This window comes from Xyrauchen texanus, chromosome 38, assembly GCF_025860055.1.
Source record: "Xyrauchen texanus isolate HMW12.3.18 chromosome 38, RBS_HiC_50CHRs, whole genome shotgun sequence".
In the NCBI taxonomy this organism is placed as follows: domain Eukaryota; kingdom Metazoa; phylum Chordata; class Actinopteri; order Cypriniformes; family Catostomidae; genus Xyrauchen; species Xyrauchen texanus.
The window spans coordinates 36906199-36929461 of NC_068313.1; the positions used below are offsets into that span (position 1 = coordinate 36906199).

General features: G+C 37.2%; 2 protein-coding genes across 2 annotated transcripts in view; one reads left to right on the top strand and one right to left on the bottom strand.

Annotated features, from left to right (window-relative positions):
* The window catches only part of LOC127631718 (syncytin-2-like), a 31196-nt gene extending 20853 nt beyond the window's left edge, over nucleotides 1-10343 (top strand). The window contains exon 3 of the mRNA XM_052109971.1: nucleotides 10310-10343. Within this exon, the coding sequence (XP_051965931.1) occupies nucleotides 10310-10343 (34 nt within the window). The remainder of the gene's footprint in view (nucleotides 1-10309) is intronic.
* LOC127631545 (NACHT, LRR and PYD domains-containing protein 3-like) overlaps nucleotides 1-23263 on the bottom strand; it is a 191355-nt gene that overhangs the window by 151060 nt on the left and 17032 nt on the right. The window lies entirely within an intron of this gene.

A 23263-nucleotide genomic window follows, 5' to 3' on the forward strand; every position in this document is an offset into this window, starting at 1 on the left:
GTGTGTGTGTGTGTTAATGATGTTAGTGATCACTGAGAGTGAGTGTGTGTGTGTGTTAATGATGTTAGTGATCACTGAGAGTGTGTGTGTGTGTGTGTGTTAATGATGTTAGTGATCACTGAAAGTGTGTGTGTGTGTGTGTGTTAATGATGTTAGTGATCACTGAGAGTGTGTGTGTGTTAATGATGTTAGTGATCACTGAGAGTGTGTGTGTGTATGTGTGTGTGTGTTAATGATGTTAGTGATCACTGAGAGTGTGTGTGTGTGTTAATGATGTTAGTGATCACTGAGTGTGTGTGTGTGTGTGTTAATGATGTTAGTGATCACTGAGAGAGTGTGTGTGTGTGTGTGTTAATGATGTTAGTGATCACTGAGAGTGTGTGTGTGTGTGTGTGTTAATGATGTTAGTGATCACTGAGAGTGTGTGTGTGTGTGTTAATGATGTTAGTGATCACTGAGAGTGTGTGTGTGTGTGTGTGTTAATGATGTTAGTGATCACTGAGAGTGTGTGTGTGTGTGTTAATGATGTTAGTGATCACTGAGAGTGTGTGTGTGTGTGTGTGTTAATGATGTTAGTGATCACTGAGAGAGTGTGTGTGTGTGTGTGTGTTAATGATGTTAGTGATCACTGAGAGTGTGTGTGTGTGTTAATGATGTTAGTGATCACTGAGAGTGTGTGTGTGTGTTAATGATGTTAGTGATCACTGAGAGTGTGTGTGTGTGTTAATGATGTTAGTGATCACTGAGAGTGTGTGTGTGTGTGTTAATGATGTTAGTGATCACTGAGAGTGTGTGTGTGTGTGTGTGTTAATGATGTTAGTGATCACTGAGAGAGTGTGTGTGTGTGTTAATGATGTTAGTGATCACTGAGAGAGTGTGTGTGTGTGTGTGTGTTAATGATGTTAGTGATCACTGAGAGAGTGTGTGTGTGTGTGTGTTAATGATGTTAGTGATCACTGAGAGAGTGTGTGTGTGTGTTAATGATGTTAGTGATCACTGAGAGAGTGTGTGTGTGTGTGTGTGTTAATGATGTTAGTGATCACTGAGAGTGAGTGTGTGTGTTAATGATGTTAGTGATCACTGAGAGTGTGTGTGTGTGTTAATGATGTTAGTGATCACTGAGAGTGAGTGTGTGTGTGTGTTAATGATGTTAGTGATCACTGAGAGTGTGTGTGTGTGTTAATGATGTTAGTGATCACTGAGAGTGTGTGTGTGTGTTAATGATGTTAGTGATCACTGAGAGTGAGTGTGTGTGTGTGTTAATGATGTTAGTGATCACTGAGAGAGTGAGTGTGTGTGTGTGTGTTAATGATGTTAGTGATCACTGAGAGTGTGTGTGTGTGTGTGTGTGTTAATGATGTTAGTGATCACTGAGAGTGAGTGTGTGTGTGTGTGTTAATGATGTTAGTGATCACTGAGAGAGTGTGTGTGTGTGTTAATGATGTTAGTGATCACTGAGAGAGTGTGTGTGTGTGTGTGTGTTAATGATGTTAGTGATCACTGAGAGAGTGTGTGTGTGTGTGTGTTAATGATGTTAGTGATCACTGAGAGAGTGTGTGTGTGTGTTAATGATGTTAGTGATCACTGAGAGAGTGTGTGTGTGTGTGTGTGTTAATGATGTTAGTGATCACTGAGAGTGAGTGTGTGTGTGTGTGTTAATGATGTTAGTGATCACTGAGAGTGAGTGTGTGTGTGTGTTAATGATGTTAGTGATCACTGAGAGAGTGAGTGTGTGTGTGTGTGTTAATGATGTTAGTGATCACTGAGAGTGTGTGTGTGTGTGTGTGTTAATGATGTTAGTGATCACTGAAAGTGTGTGTGTGTGTGTGTGTTAATGATGTTAGTGATCACTGAGAGTGTGTGTGTGTGTGTGTGTTAATGATGTTAGTGATCACTGAAAGTGTGTGTGTGTGTGTTAATGATGTTAGTGATCACTGAGAGTGTGTGTGTGTGTGTGTGTTAATGATGTTAGTGATCACTGAGAGTGTGTGTGTGTGTGTGTGTGTGTTAATGATGTTAGTGATCACTGAGAGTGTGTGTGTGTGTTAATGATGTTAGTGATCACTGAGAGTGTGTGTGTGTGTGTTAATGATGTTAGTGATCACTGAGAGTGTGTGTGTGTGTGTGTTAATGATGTTAGTGATCACTGAGAGTGTGTGTGTGTGTGTGTGTGTTAATGATGTTAGTGATCACTGAGAGTGTGTGTGTGTGTGTGTGTGTGTTAATGATGTTAGTGATCACTGAGAGAGTGTGTGTGTGTGTGTGTTAATGATGTTAGTGATCACTGAAAGTGTGTGTGTGTGTGTGTGTTAATGATGTTAGTGATCACTGAGAGTGTGTGTGTGTGTGTGTGTTAATGATGTTAGTGATCACTGAGAGTGTGTGTGTGTGTGTGTGTTAATGATGTTAGTGATCACTGAGAGTGAGTGTGTGTGTGTGTTAATGATGTTAGTGATCACTGAGAGTGTGTGTGTGTGTGTGTGTTAATGATGTTAGTGATCACTGAGAGTGTGTGTGTGTGTGTTAATGATGTTAGTGATCACTGAGAGTGTGTGTTTGTGTTAATGATGTTAGTGATCACTGAGAGTGAGTGTGTGTGTGTGTTAATGATGTTAGTGATCACTGAGAGTGAGTGTGTGTGTGTGTGTTAATGATGTTAGTGATCACTGAGAGTGTGTGTGTGTTAATGATGTTAGTGATCACTGAGAGTGAGTGTGTGTGTGTGTGTTAATGATGTTAGTGATCACTGAGAGTGAGTGTGTGTGTGTGTGTGTTAATGATGTTAGTGATCACTGAGAGTGAATGTGTGTGTGTGTGTGTTAATGATGTTAGTGATCACTGAGAGTGAGTGTGTGTGTGTGTGTGTTAATGATGTTAGTGATCACTGAGAGTGAGTGTGTGTGTGTGTGTTAATGATGTTAGTGATCACTGAGAGTGAGTGTGTGTGTGTGTGTGTTAATGATGTTAGTGATCACTGAGAGTGTGTGTGTGTGTGTGTGTGTTAATGATGTTAGTGATCACTGAGAGTGTGTGTGTGTGTGTGTGTTAATGATGTTAGTGATCACTGAGAGTGAGTGTGTGTGTGTGTTAATGATGTTAGTGATCACTGAGAGAGTGAGTGTGTGTGTGTGTTAATGATGTTAGTGATCACTGAGAGTGTGTGTGTGTGTGTGTGTGTTAATGATGTTAGTGATCACTGAGAGTGAGTGTGTGTGTGTGTTAATGATGTTAGTGATCACTGAGAGTGAGTGTGTGTGTGTGTTAATGATGTTAGTGATCACTGAGAGAGTGAGTGTGTGTGTGTGTTAATGATGTTAGTGATCACTGAGAGTGTGTGTGTGTGTGTGTTAATGATGTTAGTGATCACTGAGAGTGTGTGTGTGTGTGTGTGTGTTAATGATGTTAGTGATCACTGAGAGTGAGTGTGTGTGTGTGTGTTAATGATGTTAGTGATCACTGAGAGTGAGTGTGTGTGTGTGTGTGTTAATGATGTTAGTGATCACTGAGAGTGAGTGTGTGTGTGTGTGTTAATGATGTTAGTGATCACTGAGAGTGAGTGTGTGTGTGTGTGTGTTAATGATGTTAGTGATCACTGAGAGTGAGTGTGTGTGTGTGTGTTAATGATGTTAGTGATCACTGAGAGTGTGTGTGTGTGTGTGTGTTAATGATGTTAGTGATCACTGAGAGTGAGTGTGTGTGTGTGTTAATGATGTTAGTGATCACTGAGAGTGTGTGTGTGTGTGTGTGTGTTAATGATGTTAGTGATCACTGAGAGTGAGTGTGTGTGTGTGTTAATGATGTTAGTGATCACTGAGAGTGAGTGTGTGTGTGTGTGTGTGTTAATGATGTTAGTGATCACTGAGAGTGTGTGTGTGTGTGTGTGTGTTAATGATGTTAGTGATCACTGAGAGAGTGTGTGTGTGTTAATGATGTTAGTGATCACTGAGAGTGTGTGTGTGTGTGTGTGTTAATGATGTTAGTGATCACTGAGAGTGTGTGTGTGTTAATGATGTTAGTGATCACTGAGAGTGTGTGTGTGTGTGTTAATGATGTTAGTGATCACTGAGAGTGTGTGTGTGTGTGTGTGTTAATGATGTTAGTGATCACTGAGAGTGTGTGTGTGTTAATGATGTTAGTGATCACTGAGAGTGTGTGTGTGTGTTAATGATGTTAGTGATCACTGAGAGTGTGTGTGTGTGTGTGTGTGTTAATGATGTTAGTGATCACTGAGAGTGTGTGTGTGTGTGTTAATGATGTTAGTGATCACTGCACAACTGTTGGTGTGAGAAATTGTTTACAGTGTTTTATTTGTAAAAGATTTCTGAAAGATTTTAAGGAACTTTTCTACATGATATTTATAACAGTGATTTGAGTGTTGTAACATTTATGGCAGATGTAAATTTGGCCTGAGATTATTTTAAATCCTCTTTCCTGGCCATGTGTGAAAAACATGCTCCTTTTAGATGATTTAGGATTAGTGGTGAAGATAATCCTTGATTTAATGAATCTGTTTCTACTTTTATTACACAAAGGACTAAAGAAAACAAATGATTCTTCCATTGGATCTCTTATAGAGCATTACACAAGAAATGTACAAAATTAATCAAAAGTGCAAAATGTGATTATTATCTTTCAATGATAAATGAAAATCCAAATAATCCCACAAAGTTTTGGAAAATAGTTCAATCTACTTCGGTGTCAAGTTTGTCAACTAGATTTCCTGATTTTCTAAATGTCTTTTATTCTGCATTTGTATTAATGATCTTGGTCTTAATAAATCTAGCTAAAACTCATTTATATGCTGATGATATAATTATCTATACAGCGGCTCCCTCCTTAAATCAAGCCTTGCAGCGATTGCAGAGTGCGTTTCAAATAATGCAGCATTCATCATTACATTTGAAACTGGTTTAAATTAAAAAAAGACCAAATATCTGATTTTTAGTCGCGTTCGCTCTAAAATAGCGGATCTGCCGATCTCGACTTTAGAAGGTACATCCATAGAAAGAGTTCTTATAAATATTGAGGTATATGGCTTGACGAAAGATTAGCTTTCGATGTACATATTGATAACTTGTTGAAAAAGGCCAAAAATGGGATTCTTTATTGATGAAAAAATGCTGAAAGAAAATATTAGAGAGTACTTTTCTATCTGTAATGGACTATGGTGATCTATTATACATGCATTCAGCTGCATCCTTACTGAAGAAACTGGACTCTGTTTATCACGCGTTTGTGGTGCAGAGTCACGTACTCATCATTGTATTTTGTATGAATCGTTAGTTTGGTCATCCTGATATCACAGCAGAAAATTGCATGTTTGTATTTATTGGCACTTTTAGGTAAATTACCCCCTTATGTTTCTAATCTTTTAACCTATTGTACAAATAGCTCTTACACAAGATCTTCAACTCAAATTCAGCTGACAGTCCCAAGGGTGCGTTCTGAATTTGGTAAAAAAGCTTTTTATTGATCTGATTGTGTGTATATTTTTTTCTTCTTTGTATATTTAGAGTATTTATCTTTTAAACTTTATTGTGAAACTATATGTGCTGCCGTCTTGACCAGGAAGAAGAGATTTTATTATCTCTTAAAATGAGTCTTGTTTGTCTCTAAATAAGTAAAACTGTATGCACGTATTTCACTGCACGAAAACAAAACTCTGTGAATCCAGATATATATATTTAATGGTGAAGCAATCAAATTTGTGATGCATGTTAAATATTTAGGAATAATAATAGACCAACACCTGTCTTTTAAAAAGCAAGTAAAAAGGGTAATAAATAATGTTAAATTCAATTTGAATAATTTTAAAAGTATCAGGCACCAGCTCTCTGATTCAGCTGCACTTCTTTTAGTACATACTTTGATTCTACCTCACTTGTCGTATTGCATAACAACTTGGTCACAAGCAGATGCAACTACACTTAAGCCTGTGTACTCCCTTCATAAACAAATCATGCAAGTGTTAGATAAAAAAAATCAAGGGACTACCATCATTGTACCATTTTGAAAAGGTTACATTTTTTAAATATGAATAATTTCGTATTTTATACTGATGTGTGCCTGATTTACAAAATTATTCATAATCTTGCTCCACCCCCTCTTCAGGGATGCGTGACCCATAATGGAAGTGCAAGTAGGACTAGAGCATCTGCCAGGGGAGATTTGGTACCGCAGTACAGAAAAACAGCCTTTGGGCAAAAAGCTTTTTCAGTTAGAGTAGTGGGGTTGTGGAATTCCCTACCTACAAACATTCGAAGCCTCAATAGCTTCTCAACTTTTAAAAATAAGCTTAAGTACTGGCTACTATCACAACAGATCTGCAACCACTAATGACTGTGTTGTATATTATCTGTTTTATATTCAGGTTTTAAATTTTATATTCTGTACATGTATGTATTGTGATGTTTTATGTGGGGTATATGTAATGTTTGTTATTTTATTTGTTTTCCTGCCCAGGGACAGCAGATGTAAACTAGCTATAAGCTAATTCTGGTGCAATTACTTTTAAGTGTGCATTGTCCCTGTAAAAATAAACAATAAATGAAATGAAAATGAAATCTCAATGGGACCTTCCTGCTTAAATAAAGGATATAATAATAATAACAACAACATGTGTGTGTGTAAAGGTGTTTGTATGTGTGTGTGAGAGTGTGTGTGTGTGTGTGTGTGTGTGTGTGTGTGTGTGTGTAAAGGTGTTTGTATGTGTGTGTGAGAGTGTGTGTGTGTGTGTGTGTGTGTGTGTTCATACATTTTTGTGGTCCAGGTGTAATTCTGATCTCTGCTCCGTGATTCACACTATAAAACACAAACACACAAACACAATCATGACGTCACATTGATGACACATTTATTATCTGTGAGGAATAATTGATGATGGACCGTTAAATTAGTGAGTGTCCGTTACACCTCGAGTGTGATTCATGTTCAATAATTCAACGGGACGGAGTCGATTACTCTGATTATATCACGGTTACAACAGTTTAAGACATCTTTCAGGGTTTTATCTAGAGATGCACCAATCAGATATCTGGAACAGTTTCAGCTCCAATATTGACATTTTTACCTGGATCAGGAATCAGTCCGATGAGTCTGATCCAAATCCAAAACTCACGTGTTAGTCATGGTCGCTACCGTCCAGTACAAACATGACAGAAAAGCCCCATTAAAGGAATATTCGGGTTCAATACAAACTCAATCCACAGCATTTGTGTCATAATGTTGATAAACACAAAAATACATTTCCACTCGTCCCTCATTTTCTGTGTTCCAGTGAGACACTTACAGGGATTTAAAATCTCATTGAAGACTTTTTAAGAGCTGAAAAATCAAATTGATACTGAATCCCAAAACAAACCCACACAATGTGAAAATCAATAATGAATTAAAGTGATTATAAAGTTATAAGCTTCACATTTCTGTCTTTAAACATCAAACAATTACCCATTGACTTCCATTCTGCCTCTCTTCCCTCAATTTACACAATGTTTTAAAGAAAAGGAGGCACGAGTCACAATTAATTTGTGCTAATCAATATTATGCCTCAAATGCTGTTGATTGAGTTTCATTTGTATTGAAACCGGAAATTTCCATTAAAGTATTTTATAAATAAATATACAGTCTGCATAAACACACATCAGTAACACACACACATACACACACACATTCACTCACACACTTACAATTACTCACACACACACACTTTCACTCGATTGTGTCACAATCACTCATGCTCACATGCGCACTCCCTTGCTCTCACTCACTGGGACGGACGCACGCACGCACTCTCACTCACTTACGCACTCCCTCCCTCACTCACTGACACTCCCTCTCTCACTAACTCACTCACAGTCAGACTGGTAGGCATCCCGGCCTGAATTGGGCAGAAGAAGAGTGTAACGTGGAGGAGGGCATGATGGTCCATGGCCGGTGCTGAATCAGCTGATCAATTGGAGAGCGAGATAAAGGGGAGCCGTTGGCACCAGTTGGAGAGAGAGCGAGAGAGAGAGACACACGTGACCTCGAGGCATGTGTGTATGTTTATGTTTATGTTTATTTTAAGTTTGACATTAAAAGTTATGTTGGCTGTTCAGACAGTTCCCGCCTCCTCCTTGCCCATCCTTGAACTGTTACAATCTCATTCCATACAAGTGTGAGCATCCCTGCTGTAAATGATGATGGAGGCTTTCCTTTATTTGACTACCATAAATAACATTAAATATTATGGATTAATAGCGATGTTCTTGTGGCACTTAATGTGCGGGAATGCAGAGGAGCATAAACAAGCTCTCATGGCCAAAGATACAGACGTTGGCAGTGGCGGCCTTACCTATGTTTCACCCGTTTCAATTGAAACGGGCCCCGCCCTCCAAGAGGGCCCCATTTCAGTTGTGAAACGAAAGTTTCTGCTCCTATAAAAATCACAAGTCAGTATGAAAACAACCTTGTTTTAAGAAAAACGTGTTTTATTTGCGATCTTCTGGAGAAATACTACACTACCCAGACCCACAATCCTAAGCATAACACTGACGTCTCTGATTGGTTGAACTCGCGGTTACTATGGCAACGTTTTTCCGGCCCCGCGAACGGCTTAGTGATCTGAGGTATAATACCGTTAGTTTATTTGTTTATACCTTTGCCTTTTTGCCGTTAAGTTCAAATGTTACTTTGAGCAGGAAAAAAATGAAACGTACATATGCCAGTGGTGCTGAAAAACGTAAGATATCAGACAACAAAAGAAAAGCTTTATTCAGTCTACCAAAAGTGACCTCTTTCTTTGGTCCAGCATCTGTAACCCTACCGGCGACAGCAGCGGCCGAACCCCCGTCACAGGATGTTAGCCAACATTCAGATTATCCGTCTTCTACTCAAACTGCTGGCAATAATGATGACCAAACATTGTTTGTAGGAAAAGAACATGACGATGAAGTTCACACCACTGAGACATGTGAGGGAGATGTCAGGGAGAAAGCCCCGTTCACAGAGACAGACCCGGGGTGCTGGCCAGAGCAAATTTCCGATGACCAACGATGACTGAGCGGTCCCGTTCAGATAGATGATTTTAACTTCCCACAAAGCCAATCACACCGCCGTTTTACCAAGGACAGATATTTCATGAAGATGAAAAATGGAGAAAAGATCCGCAGGTCATGGTAGTGTACTCAAAATCATCCGATTCAGTCTTCTGAAGTCTTCTTCTTCAGTCATTCTGTTTCAGAATGTGGGACCGACTCACTCTCACACTCCATGATCATGAAAAATCTAATACACATCGTGACAATATGGACAGCTGGCGCGAGCTGGAGACGCGCGTAAAAACTGTAGCAAGCGGAGAGAGGAGTTTCTCTCGCTTGAAGCTAATAAAAACACTCCTGAGGTCAACAATGCTCCAGGAGCGGCTGTCAGCTCTGGCTCAGATTTCAATTGAGCACGAGGTGACAAAATCGCTGGACAAAGATGAACTTATCAGGGCATTCTCAGCACTCAAACACAGAAGGGTGAATTTCTGAAAAGGGCTACGGTGAAATCTACGCCCGCCGCACGGTGAGCTCAGCTGTCCACGGTGCTGAAATAACGCGCTCATCATTGTATTTATGATAAGTTCGGTTCAGTGTCAGTCAGACACGTTTTCTTCTTTGCTTTTGTTAATAATTTAAAGTTGAGGGGATGTTTGTGCTGTTTATTTTATGTCAGCCCAGACAGCTGGAAATATACTGTGCTAATAAATATACTCCCCCCTACTCACAGCTGCACAGGGTCTGAGCTGCAGTGGCACAAACCCAGAACCCAAGTGATGTTTTCAACACTACCACAATTAACATATTATGTGTCTCACTTCTTCCTGGTTATGTTATGTAAATCACATCAACTTTCAAGGCTCCATGCAGCATCCTTCCTTCTGAAAATATGATCATATGAGCTAAAATTTGTTTACACAAAAGTAAATAAGTTCTTGTACAAATATCTTGACAGGGCTTTAAGCTAGGCCCAAGAGAGAAGATTGGCTGAAGTGATCAGGTAATCTGTAGAAATGGGCAGTATGTCTGCTACATGAATTCAAATATGTACTGGAAATGTAAAATTGTACTTTGTATTTTTAGACTAAAGATGAACCTCTAATTGAACTGAATGTCCATACACACACACACACACACACACACACACACACACACACACACACACACAATCCATGTAGCATAGAGCTACACAACCCTGAAGTAGAATTTGACATGAAAAGCATTAATTTATGATAATAACAAACAGTACATAAATGCTTGTCTAACTGTTCAGTTGTGTATATTTTCAGGAGTAACTTGTACAACGGGGCCTGTGACGTGTGACCGGACGTGTGACCTTCCAGACATGTCAGATTTACCTTCCAGACATGAGATTTACCGAGGAATGCCAAGGGAAACTGCTCCACCCACAACAACCATGGGAATAGCATTTATTGAATTGTTTATTCAAAGAATATTCAGAGACGGGAGAGTCATAAATACAAAAGGTTGATTACTTTTACCTACCTATGCTTTTGGCTTGTCAATTTCCATGGTTAACTTTCAATCAGTTTTTTTTACAAAGTTCAAATACTTTGGTTTTCATGTGCTCACTATTGTCATCTGCCACAAATATATTCTAATAGAATAGAATTCTAGTATACAATGTATACAAATTATGTTATGTAGTTGAACATGTCATCATTAATTTATTAAATTACATATTTTCCTATAAATGTTATTTATGTGAGTGTTTGAGGTTATATCTCATTAGTATGTTTGTTTGTTTGACTTTATTGTCTGTTCAGATTTACAGGACAGAAATTAATCTTTGACACTGGTATCAAGACATGAAACATAAATGATTGAGCACTCATACATGAATAAAACGAAGGAAGGACCACAAGGTCAGTGGTGGCTCAGCGGTTAAGGCTCTGGGTTACTGATCAGAAGGTCGTGGGTTCAAGCCCCAACACCACCAAGACACCACTGTTGGGCCCTTGATCAAGGCCCTTGAACCTATCTGCTCCAGGGGCGCTGTATCATGGCTGACCCTGCACTCTGACCCCAGCTTAGCTGGGATATGTGAAAAATAAATAATTTCACCATGTATATGCAGAAATGTATGTATAATGTGTGACAATTGGTCAATTAAAATTAAATTAAATTAAAGCAGGAGTAGAGGGGATGAGTCTGATCTGAATATACTGCTAGCGCCCTTTTCTCCATGAAATGTGAAAACAGCTCTTGCAGTGTACTCTGTTTTTGGCCAATAATTTTATTTGCCTCATTAATTACTCGTGTTAATTTGTTCTTCTGTCTCATTGTTAAGTTTCCGTACTATGATACAATATTATAAGTTAAAACACTTTCGATCATAGATCTATAAACAATAGTTAAGATCCTCCTATCAATGCCAACATTTCTAAGCTTCCTAAGTAGACCTAAAAATAGTATTGTTTAAATGCTGTTTGTAATGGTCACAATAAAATACACAATGCTTTGGGGAGCCCTTTAAAAAAGGCAGTTACAAACAAATGTAGGTTTATTCACTGGAAGCATGAAACTGAAAATGAGGGAAAAATACAGATCCCTGTATGAAGTTGTAGAGATGTAAATCCATTCTTTATCATTGAACAAAAGCAGTAGCTAACAACAGTAAAATAGTTTAAATACTAAACAGAACTGCGCACTGGTCTTGATGCATCTATTTAAACAAAGCAATTTAAAGCAAAAAACTCTGGTAATTTTACAGAAGGCAAAGATGTGCTTGTCACTTACTGAGCCAGCAAAGAGGGGAGAAACAAAGGTTTTAGCACCGTTGGGGCGGCGGTTGTTGGTCGTCGGAGGGGTAAGTTTGAAAACTAATAGCCGAATTTAATTTAGATGAGGATGAACACTGAGTGACGCAACAGTGCCCAGCTGTCGTCCACTCAAAATGCTGAAATTTAAACGTCTTTTTCATTTCGTTCACTTATTTTTATAATCTATTTTTAAAAACAAGTGAATAACTGTTACAAAAAAAAAAAAAAGATTGATATCGCCTTACAGGCTATTTACACTGTCTATAAGAAAATTGAATATGCCGCTACAGCAAGTGACGTTTCACCGGAAGTTTTTGACCTGGCTTATATTATTCCGGAAGTTGTAATTAACGTTCCATGCATATAGCCCATTGAGTCGAGGGGGTACGTTGACATAAGGGTTCTGTGTGTTCATCAAGAGTGCCTATGTGTGTGCATATGTATGTGTGTGTAAGAATATACGTGAGAGCAAGAGTGCTTTCCACAGATATTAAAATTAATTTAGGATAATATAGAAATTGTTTGTAATTCATCTCATCCAATCTACAATATTCAGCCACTGGATTTATTTTATCTGGTTATTTTGCAGTGTTTACCAAAATTTAAGTGTAATTTAATTAGTCATTTAAACCATAATGGGACCAAGACCTGGAACTACTTCAAAACCGTGCGTTTACTGAAACATAATAGCACACTTTAGAATTGTAGTCAACGAGTCAGAATCAAACATTCAACAGGCCTGTTTATAATTCAAAATAAATTACACACCCTCTGAAACACACACACACACACACACACACACACACACACACACAGTGCTCAACATACTTGAGTTTGTCCAGTGTGCAGTGTGGATCATTGAGCCTCTCAGTGAGCAGTTTGACTCCTGATTCTCCTGGGTGATTGTAGCTTAAATCCAGCTCTTTAAGGTGTGAAGGGTTTGAAATCAGAGCTGAAGCAACATAACAACAGCCGACCTCTGTCACCATACAGCGAGATAATCTACAAAGACACACAGCAACAGTCAAGATACATAAATGGAGACTTTATTTAGCAACATGGACTTGAGTAACATTTCAAGACTTAAATTCACAAACAGGCCTCATGAAGCTTTCTTTTAAACACTGACGTTATTGAGATCATAAAGGAACAACGTTTTTTTTTTTTTTTTTTTGGAGACACTAGTGTGACGCTGTCTTAAATAGTTCACCCAAAAAAATGATAATCCTCTCATCATTTATTCATGCTTACATCATCTCAAACTTGTATAACTTTATTTTGTGAAACACAAAGATATTTTGATGTAGATGTGAATATTTAAATTCAAAGTCAATGTGGTCCAACACTTTATGGGCCCTATCTTGCACCCGGCGCAAATGACTTTGTACACTGACACATGTATCATTCCTATTTTGCACCCGCGCAAAGCGGGATTTTCCCTCCACAGACGCACGTCGGTAAACTAGGAAATGAACTTGCGCTCCCTGGGCGGGTCGGCGCAAAAAGGAGGCGTGTTTCGGCGCAAACATTCCCTAGTGCTATTTTGCAGTTCCAGAAAACACTTCCGCCACTGACCAGAAAAAACCTAGTCTAAAGTCAGTGGCGCGTTGCGCATTGTTCATAATGCTATTTTAAGCGCGCATGCTTGGCCATAATGTAGCGGGTGCACAACGCGCATACACTTTGATTCTCTCATCAACACAGATGCAGCAGTTTTTATTTTTGCAAATCATACATTATAACAAGGAAAAATATAAACACATGAGGGAAATCATTGTGGTGTCCATAAAGATGTAAAAAAATGCGTCAACCGCAAGGGAACTATTCAATCCACATACAAGTCATTTGCGATGCTAATAGTAAAATCACCCATGTCTTTGCGAATTATCCAGGCTCGAGCCACGACTCATTTATACTAGCAAACTCTGCCATTCCTGCCATCTTCGAGGGGAATCCCCCGTCGGATGGGTGGCTATTAGGGGACAACGGGTATCCGTTGCTGATGACACCATTTTTGATGCCAGCAACAATGAGTGAAATACGGTTTAATCGAAAACACACGCTGTGTAATTGAACGAACGTTCGGCATACTGAAAATGCGCTTCAGGTGTTTGGATAGGTCAGGAGGCACTTTACAGTACAGTCCTCAAAAAGTTGCAGCATTCTTTGTGGCATGTTGTGTTTTACACAACATTTCCATAAATCAAGGTTGTGTTGTTGACATAGATGAGGAAACATTAGAGGACTTAAGGAGACGTGATGGTGAACTGCATGTGCCGATGCCACTTAACCCAAATGCCCGCAGCAGCAGCACGGGACAGGAGAGCTTATTTGGCAGAAGAGCTGCTGCGTCATCTATAGTGAGGTAAAGCAAATTAATCTCGGTCTAATGTTCGACTACATTTCAAAAATATAACCATGCATATATTCGTGATTCAGAGAGAACGAGTCCAAAACATCCGAAAGTATTTATTTGTGACATTTCTTTATTTACATTTGTCAAAATGAAAAATCAATATCAAACAGTAATTGATAATAAAAAAAAAAAAACACAAATGGAAAATTAGGTTGAAAAGATTTAAACCGAATAAATGTAATTATTTTTCCCTCCTCTGATAGTAATGCAGCGCGCGCCTGGTAAATCCCTCATAATAATAACAATCCGCCATGCAACATGCGCACCTGCTCTTAACTCTTTCCCCGCCAAACACGGAATTTTCCGTGTTTTATGAAAAAACGCTTCCCCGCCAAACACGGAATTTTCCGGGTTTCCGTGTTTTAGGTGTTATACGGTAAGGGACACCCCCTGCGCATGTTTTGAAAGAGTACGCAACTCTTTGATCAAGGAAACAGACTGCGATCGTCTCAAACATGAAGAAATGGAGTATGAGAAGCTCAAAATATCAGACATAAACATGCCTTTTTCTCAGCTTTTTGTCTGAAATGTTGTTTTTTGACAAAACCTACCTCTGTTCAAGTCGCAATAAAAAAAGAACAAATGAAGATAAAATAAAATCGTTTTTTTTGCCTAAAAGCAGAGGCTCAGATCTTTATGTTGATATATAGCATCTTCATATATTCATGGAAGAAAATATTCTGCGGGCCATTAAAGTTTAGCGAAAATCGTCAAAAACCCTGGCGCTGGCTGGCAACTTTTTTTTAAAACGCTGGCGGGGAAAGAGTTAAAGGGTATGTTGGATGACGCTCTGATTGGTTTATTTCACGTTACGCCCAAACCACACCTATGAATAATGAAGCTATTTCAGACCAACCCCTTTTAAACTTGCGTCGGGCGCAAGAGTCATTTATCCCGCCGGTTAAATAGCAACAGCGCCCAAGACCCGCCCACAAAGTTACTTGCGCTTTGCGCTTGATACTTGCATTTCAGATCGTTAAAATAGGGCCCATAATCTCCAGGCATCATTACACTTAAAGATCGATTACAATTTATAACCCTCTGCGCATGCATAAACCACACATAAGTGCAACTGAGCATTAAATCATGATGATGCCCAGAGACTGCAATGGTAAGATGTACAGTGAAAAAGGAAAGTCGATCATATTTCTTCAGAAGACATTAATGAAACCACTGGAGTCATATGGATCACCTTTATGCTGCTTTTATGTCCCTTTTTGAGCTTGAAAGTGTTATACCCCATTGACTTGCATTGTATTTATATATTCACATCTCTAGCTAAATATTTTTGTTTGTTTTATGCATAAGAAAGTCAAAGCATTTGTTTTGGATCAGAGTGTGACTGGCGTGTTCATATATGCCTAAACGAACTGTGCTAAGGAAGAAAACACCACATTCTGAAACAAATGCTCCAAACAAGCAAAGTGTGAAAACAACCTAAATGTACTGGTATAGTATTATCAAATGTACTGGTACTTCGGTACCAAATCTATACTAAAATAAAAAAGATGTAATGATACCAGTGTTTCTGCAGTACCGGTAGTACCGACTGTCCCGTAGCAGTGCACAGTCTGACTGACACACGACAGCTTTAAAATGCTCACAGGATTATTTTGAAAGTGTGCTCTGTTACTCCTTGTACACTGAAATGGACAAATAATCAAATTAAAATCGTTAAAACCGCTCATCCACAAGAAACTCCACAGATATTGAGAATCATTCACGTTGTACGAGATGACACAGCAGAGAATTAATCTACTGTGAACCACGCACCACATGTAAACTATATAATTTATATAATTAAAATCACAGAATCTGCACTTTAATCTCAGCTCAGCTTTATTTATATCACATTCAAAACAACAGAGTTGACCAAAGTGCTTCACAGCAATAACATTTTAAACAAAACATTTCAGAATTACTACAAACACAAACACAAGTAATCTAAAATACAAACACTCCAAAACTGTGTCCTACATTTGTCAGACTCAAAGGCCAGTGTAAAGAGATGAGATTTCAGACATGACTTAAGTCTTCAATGATCACACTGTGCCATGACATGAACTGTTTATCTGATAAAGTGAAGCATCCGGCAAAAAACACACGTCATTATTAAAGCACAATTCATAATAAAAGCTATCTAGCCTAAAATTGAAGAAATTTTATAAACTTATATTACAGCTATATAGTAAAATGTAATATTCACTGTAATAATAAAATAAAAAAAAACATTATTCAAAATATCACAAGCAATATAACTGTTGAATAAAAGTTTGGCAAAAAAAATGCAATGACATTAAAAAGTTCTATTTTCACATGTTTAAGTTTTAAGAATTCATTGATTAGACCCATTTTGATGATGAAATTAAATTCTGGAAATGTTCTGGAAAATAATAACTCCAATGCTATTGGCTCACACTACAGTCAGTCTTTACGGAAAAGCAACCAAAGTGACTCATGATTCAAACAAGTGCAGTGTTGCGGCTGCAGCTGTTTAGAACAGTTACGTGCTGATTGCAAAGTCACAGAATTTTAGGGGGTCTGAGATGAGTTTTAGGGGGGTTGAAGCCTTCCTAAAAAAGGCCTAATAACACTGATGGCTGGCCCAAACCGCTCTCACACTGGCCATCGGGCAGTCCTTATTGTCAAGCCCTGACTATATTTGTACACTCGTTCATGAATGAAATAAATGCATCAGTTCTCTTTTTGTGAACAAGGATCTGCTGACCGATTGAACGAGTGGAGAAGTCTTGTCATTCGTTTAGTTTGGCATTCTTGTTTAATGAGGAAAGAAAGGGGCTGGATTAATTATGAATGAGTAAAAGAGACTGATGACCAAACATTACTTGACATGAGGGTGTCATTGAAACATTATTCAAATTATTTTTAGCCATTAACTGATTATGCAACAATGTAGCAAGTCAGCTGCCTATGTTTTCAGATGCAGCACAAGGTAAAATCGCTTCTCGTGTGAATGAAGTAAATGTCTTATTCACTATGCACTGTATGTACAATTGGTTTGATTCTGTATTTTTGGAGTAAATGCGATTGCTAATGCAGACTGACATCCATGATTGAAATCTAAAATTACCGTGACGTCACAAAGTAAGCAAACGTGTGGTTCTCTAGAGTAGCAGATTTCAATGGTGGATTTGAGCTGCGCTCCAGTTTATTTTAAGCATCTTTTAAGCATTAAATATTGTAATAATGTTTGTTAATGTTAGGCCAAATACAAATGATATAAATGCATATCTATGGTATAGAATAAATTTAATTATTGCTAAATAACTGCTTAAATTATTAGTTCATGTACAGTAAATAATATGGCATATTCAATATTCAGACGATTTTAAATCAATCAAGTTAGTCTGTTCAGGAAGACCTTTGGTGGCAAGAAGGTGCCCATTAATCCCGTTAGATCTTCAATGGTGATCTTGTTCATGTAAGATCATCATTAGATAATTTTTGGCCTCAGTGGTTGCACTTTGGAAATTAAAAACAATAATTTGCTTTTGGAGTTTGTGTGATTTGTGAAAATATTAAATCTACCAACACCAGCTGCGTGACAAATGGGTCTTATTAGAGCAGACATGATAACAATGACGATGATTTCTTAAATATGCTATTCAGGCACACTTAGAACAGTTCAGCCGAATTACTTTATTGCTATTTTGTACAAATAAAATTCACATTAGCTACTTATTACCATGACAAAACAAAACTGTTCGAGCAACAAGACAAACTCTCTCATTACAATGACTGCGGTCACTCACTGCAGGTTTACACTGTTTGAGATCTGCTTTTCGGCACGAGCTCAATGACGCTCCGCACAATGTTCTGCACTCACACGAATTATCTCATTTTCGAGTGTCAGGTGATGTTTCTTCAGTATTCATTTTCCTGTGCCACCGCGAACAGAGATGGAACATAAAGCAAGCATCTGGGCATTCAGATGGTTTAACACATGCGCATTAGTATCAGTTGTCATTACTGATAGGACGGAGGACTAATCTAAGCGACTCTGATTGGTCATTGCCATTTCAATGCTCAGCGGAGATGTCTGTGATTGGTTAGAATACTCAACCGCTGCAAAAACACGTTGTAATTAGAAACCATTGACGCAACAGGAGCAGACTTAAATTAAACACTGTAACCGTCAGTTTTCATAATTACGTCATCATTGGCAGCTGTAATCGTGATTAGTTTTTCAGTTCATTGTGCAGCCCTATTTGAGATATTTTTAAAAGATGATTTTGTCCTCTTTATTGTTAGTAAGCACATTTAATACAACCTTTTAAGTCTAAGCACAAGCTGAATAGTCGGATAGGAGATAATGATTAATCGTTGCAATAATCAACCGAATAGTCGAATAATCGTTCTAATAATCGTTAGATTAGTCGATTATCAAAATAATCGTTAGTTGCAGCCCTACTTGCAATCCTTCTGCTATTGATAATACAAACAGTTAGCCACGCCCCAAACTCACAACATGGGTTGAGCCAGAAGTTAAAATGTCAGAGTGCTCAAACAAACACACCAGTGTTTTCAAAGTGTCACAAAGTCATGATGTTTTCACTCTTCAGGAAGTCAAACTACCAACTACAGATGTCCAGATCAATTGGCTGCTGATCAAAATCGGCCGATATTCATCTTAAATCTGTGATCGGCTGATCGTGCCTAGATTTAGGGCTGATGTTGTTTGCAGCATGCAGGCAATCTCACATACACTGCTCATCTAATGAATGAGTGTTTCTCAGCCCTTGAAGCATGACAGAATGGCGTATGGAGGGTGTGTTGTTGGCAATTCTAAGGATTCACGAATTTAAACTTTCAGACATGATGTAATTGAGATGAATATGCTGGTTTGTTTTAAAAATGTGTAAGAATTACACGTGTACGAACATTAATTTTCAGATTTTTTTGAGTCATTACGGTAGTTTTCTGACTTGTTGCACAGTGAACAGGAAGAGGATATAGAGGCTGCTAACAGGTTTAAAACAAATTAAACAACAAATAAACATGCAAATACATGATACGTGATGTAAGTCGTGACAATCAGACATTGTGTTGAGTGATAGAGACTGTTTGAGCGATCATGAATGCTTTTAGCTTTACTCTCTTTAACACGAGCGCTCTGTGTCAAAGACGTCAATATCTCATCATCAGTCACTCATCCCAATTTAAATCAGATTAATGTTGGTCACAGTATCACTAATAATAAATATAACTGTTTAACCTTCAATAATCAGTGATTTGTGTTACAGCAAAACTCAAAGACAGAAAACAGACCAGAGATATGAATGATGTCACACTGGAGCAGTTTTACAGCTTGTTATGAATATATTTGTCTTATTTCTGAATGCATCTCTGCGGTGTGGGATGCTTTCATGGTTTTTACTGGTTGTCAGTATGTCACAATGGCATTTTGATATTGCCAACAGAACTATTAATAACTGTTTCATTATTGTTCAACTTGGGCCTGTTCAAGTGTAACTGTTTACTTAGTTTTTATACAATTATTTTTTTGTTGTGACTTTTCAAGTCAAGCTGTTCACACTGTTTGTAAGTTTATGTAAGATTTATATTAGTTCATACAGAACTAAGTGGGTTTGTGATTTGTTTTTGTACCTGAATATTAAAGTTAAAATAAGCTATTACACCATTCTAAGAAGTTGATTTTTTATGTAAGTTTTATAAAATTGCTAGCTGCACTAATTTAAATGCATTAAGCTAAAGACATATTTTAGTTACTTTGTTTACTGTAAACAAACAAAAACAGTCTGCAGCTCTATCTTGGCAAATACATGTATTGGATCGGGACTTGGTATAGGCAGATATTTAATATTTAAATATCGGATCGGGGGCCAAAAAGCTGATCGGGACATCCCTACTATCAACAGATTAATTTTAGTTGACACTGAACATTAAATTGGGATATGAGAAATATGCAAAATTAAAAGAAACACAAACCTCAGTATCTCCAGATGACAGTTTGTACTCTTCAGTGCATCAGAGATCAGCTTCACTCTTGAATCCTGCAGGTCATTGTAACTCACATCCAGCTCTCTCAGAGGAGAGTTTGATGATTGTAGAGCTGACGCCAGACTTTCACAACATTGATCAGTGAGATTACAGCCACACAATCTAAACAGGATAATGAAAAACAAAATTATTATACATCCATTTTCATTGATAAAAAATAAAGTTTTCAAGATGGACTGTAATTAATATGAAAAACAAACGGTTTTCTAAAAAAAATTATTAAAAGACAACAGTTAATTTTATAATATTGAAAAATTGCACTTGTAGAGTATCTGAAACTCAAACCTCAGTATCTCAAGTTTACAGTTTGTACTCTTCAGTGCATCAGAGATTAGCTTCACTCCTGAATCCTGCAGGTCATTGTTACTCAGGTCCAGCTCTCTCAGAGGAGAGTTTGATGATTGTAGAGCTGACACCAGACTTTCACAACATTGATCAGTGAGATTACAGGCGGACAATCTAAACCGTATAAGGAAAAACTAAATAATTATAACCATTTTTCTATTGATAAAAATATAGTTTTCATTATAGAATGTAATCGATACAAACAAAAAATTATTTTCAAAAAAGAAAAAAAAAGATAGATGACTGCCTTACATCTTCATAAACATTTAACTTGAAATGTGTTGTTTCTGCAACACTACCGGCACAAAACAGAATAGCAAAAATAACAATTGTTCCCAGATAGCTTTCCCAAACACATCTATTGCCTTGCCATCCTTCTGCCATTGATCATACAAACAGTTAGTCCCACCCCAAACTCACAACATGGTTTGAGTCAGAAGTTAAAATGTCAGAGTGCTCCAACAAACACGGCAGTGTTTTCAAAGTGTCACAAAGTCATGATGTTTTCACTCTTCAGGAAGTCAAACTACCAACGGCTTAATTATAATTGACACTGCACATTAAATCAGTGTTTTTTCAAAAATCTTAAGAGAAATTACTTGTATGTAGGTTTGATAATTTTATAGATAATCACAATTTATTGAGCGAACATCAGTATGGCTTTAGAGCTAATAGGTCAACCGCAATGGCGGTGTTGGAACTGGTAGAAGATATTTCCACCGCAATGGATAATAATGAATATGCTGTGGGGGTGTTTCTAGATTAAAAAAAAGATTTTGACACTATTGATCACAGTTTATTAATGATGAAAGTGGAAAGATATGGTAGAAGAGGAAAAGCCTTCTCTTGGTTAAGAAGTTACCTTGCTGACAGATATCAAATTATACAAATAAATAATGTTACACTGGAACTAATGAAAGTCACTTGTTGTGTTCCACATGGTTCGTTGCTAGGTGCCAAATTGTTTGTACTGTATATAAATTATATTTGTAAAGTGTCTAAAGTATTACAAATTTTCCTGTTTGCAGAAGACACAAATGTATGTTGTTCAGGGAAAAATTTGGAACAGCTTCTGAATACAGTGGAAATTGAATTGATAGTCTTAAAAAAAGTGGTTTGATGATAATAGGTTTTCATTGAATTTAAGTAAAACAAAGATCATGATATTTAGTAATCTGCAATGTATTAATTCAAACTAAGATTAAGATTAATAATGAGGAAATAGAGTGTATGAAAATAAATTTCTGGGTGTTATAATAGATCATATATTATGTTGGAAACCACATATAAATAATGTAAAAACAAAAATGTCTAAATCTATTGAAATATTAAAGAGAACAAAACATATTTTGAATGAAAACTCATTATAAATATTGTTCACTCATAGTTCCATACATTACTTACTATGTGGAGGTATGGGGTCATACATATAAAGCCAAAATTAAAATAAATATATATGTTACATAAATATATATGTTACATAAGAGAGCAATAAGGATTGTAAAAACGGTTGACTATTACAAACCAACAAAAATATTATTTATTGACTTACATGCTTTAAAATTTGTTGATTTAGTTGATTTTTACACTGCACAGATAATGTATAAAGTTTATAATAATTTACTTCCAAATTGTTTGAAATAAGAGAAAGTCAGTATAAACTAAGAGGAATGTACTGGTTTAAAAAATTATTACAAGAACAAATATAAAAAATAGATGTACATCTGTTAAAGGGGTAAAGCTATGGAATAATTGTGACAAGGAATTAAAAATGTGTTGTTCACTTTGTAAATTCAAGAAAATGTTTAAAAATAGAGTGATAAATAACTATATAACTCAATATGAATAATTTGTGTATGGAATATTTAAACTAATGTATTGATGTTTGAAATGTGTACCTTTGTAGTTATGTATGCACATTTTGGGAAATGGCTTGTGTTACTGTTTTGTTTATCTTGTATGAATCAAATTCACTGAGAAAAGTGACGCTCATTAGATAATATGGAAAAAGGGTAGGCACAATAAGCAAAAGCTTCAGTCTACACTTTTTCGGTTATTATGTTAATTTATTATGCAAAATTGTATTTGAGGACCGAAAATAATTTTTTTGAAAAGAAAAGAAATTGGGATATGAGAAATTATTTTTTTACATTTGCAAAATCAAAAGAAACACAAACCTCAGTATCTCCAGATGACAGTTTGTACTCTTCAGTGCATCAGAGATCAGCTTCACTCCCGAATCCTGCAGGTCATTGTTACTCAGGTCCAGCTCTCTCAGAGGAGAGTTTGATGATTGTAGAGCTGATGACACAATTTCACAGTGCTGAACTGTCAAATTACAGCCGGACATACTAAAAAACAGGACGCATGTACAGCAATCAAATAAAGATGAGCAGCTTACTTATGGTCATGAAAATTCCACATTTTGTAAATGAAACTTAGAGGGTCATGTCAAGATGGATAAAATTTTGCTCGATATTCTGATGTCTTTCTATTATAAAAACGTAATCCCCAAATCAATAAAAGCTTTGATTGAAACCAAGCTGCAAAAATGACTCGTTCTTTTATTCAGCGACTACCCAACATCACAAGGGGGCCCATCAACGCCTACTTAACATAATCGTACCATTGGCACAACCCACTGGCGTTCAGTTCGT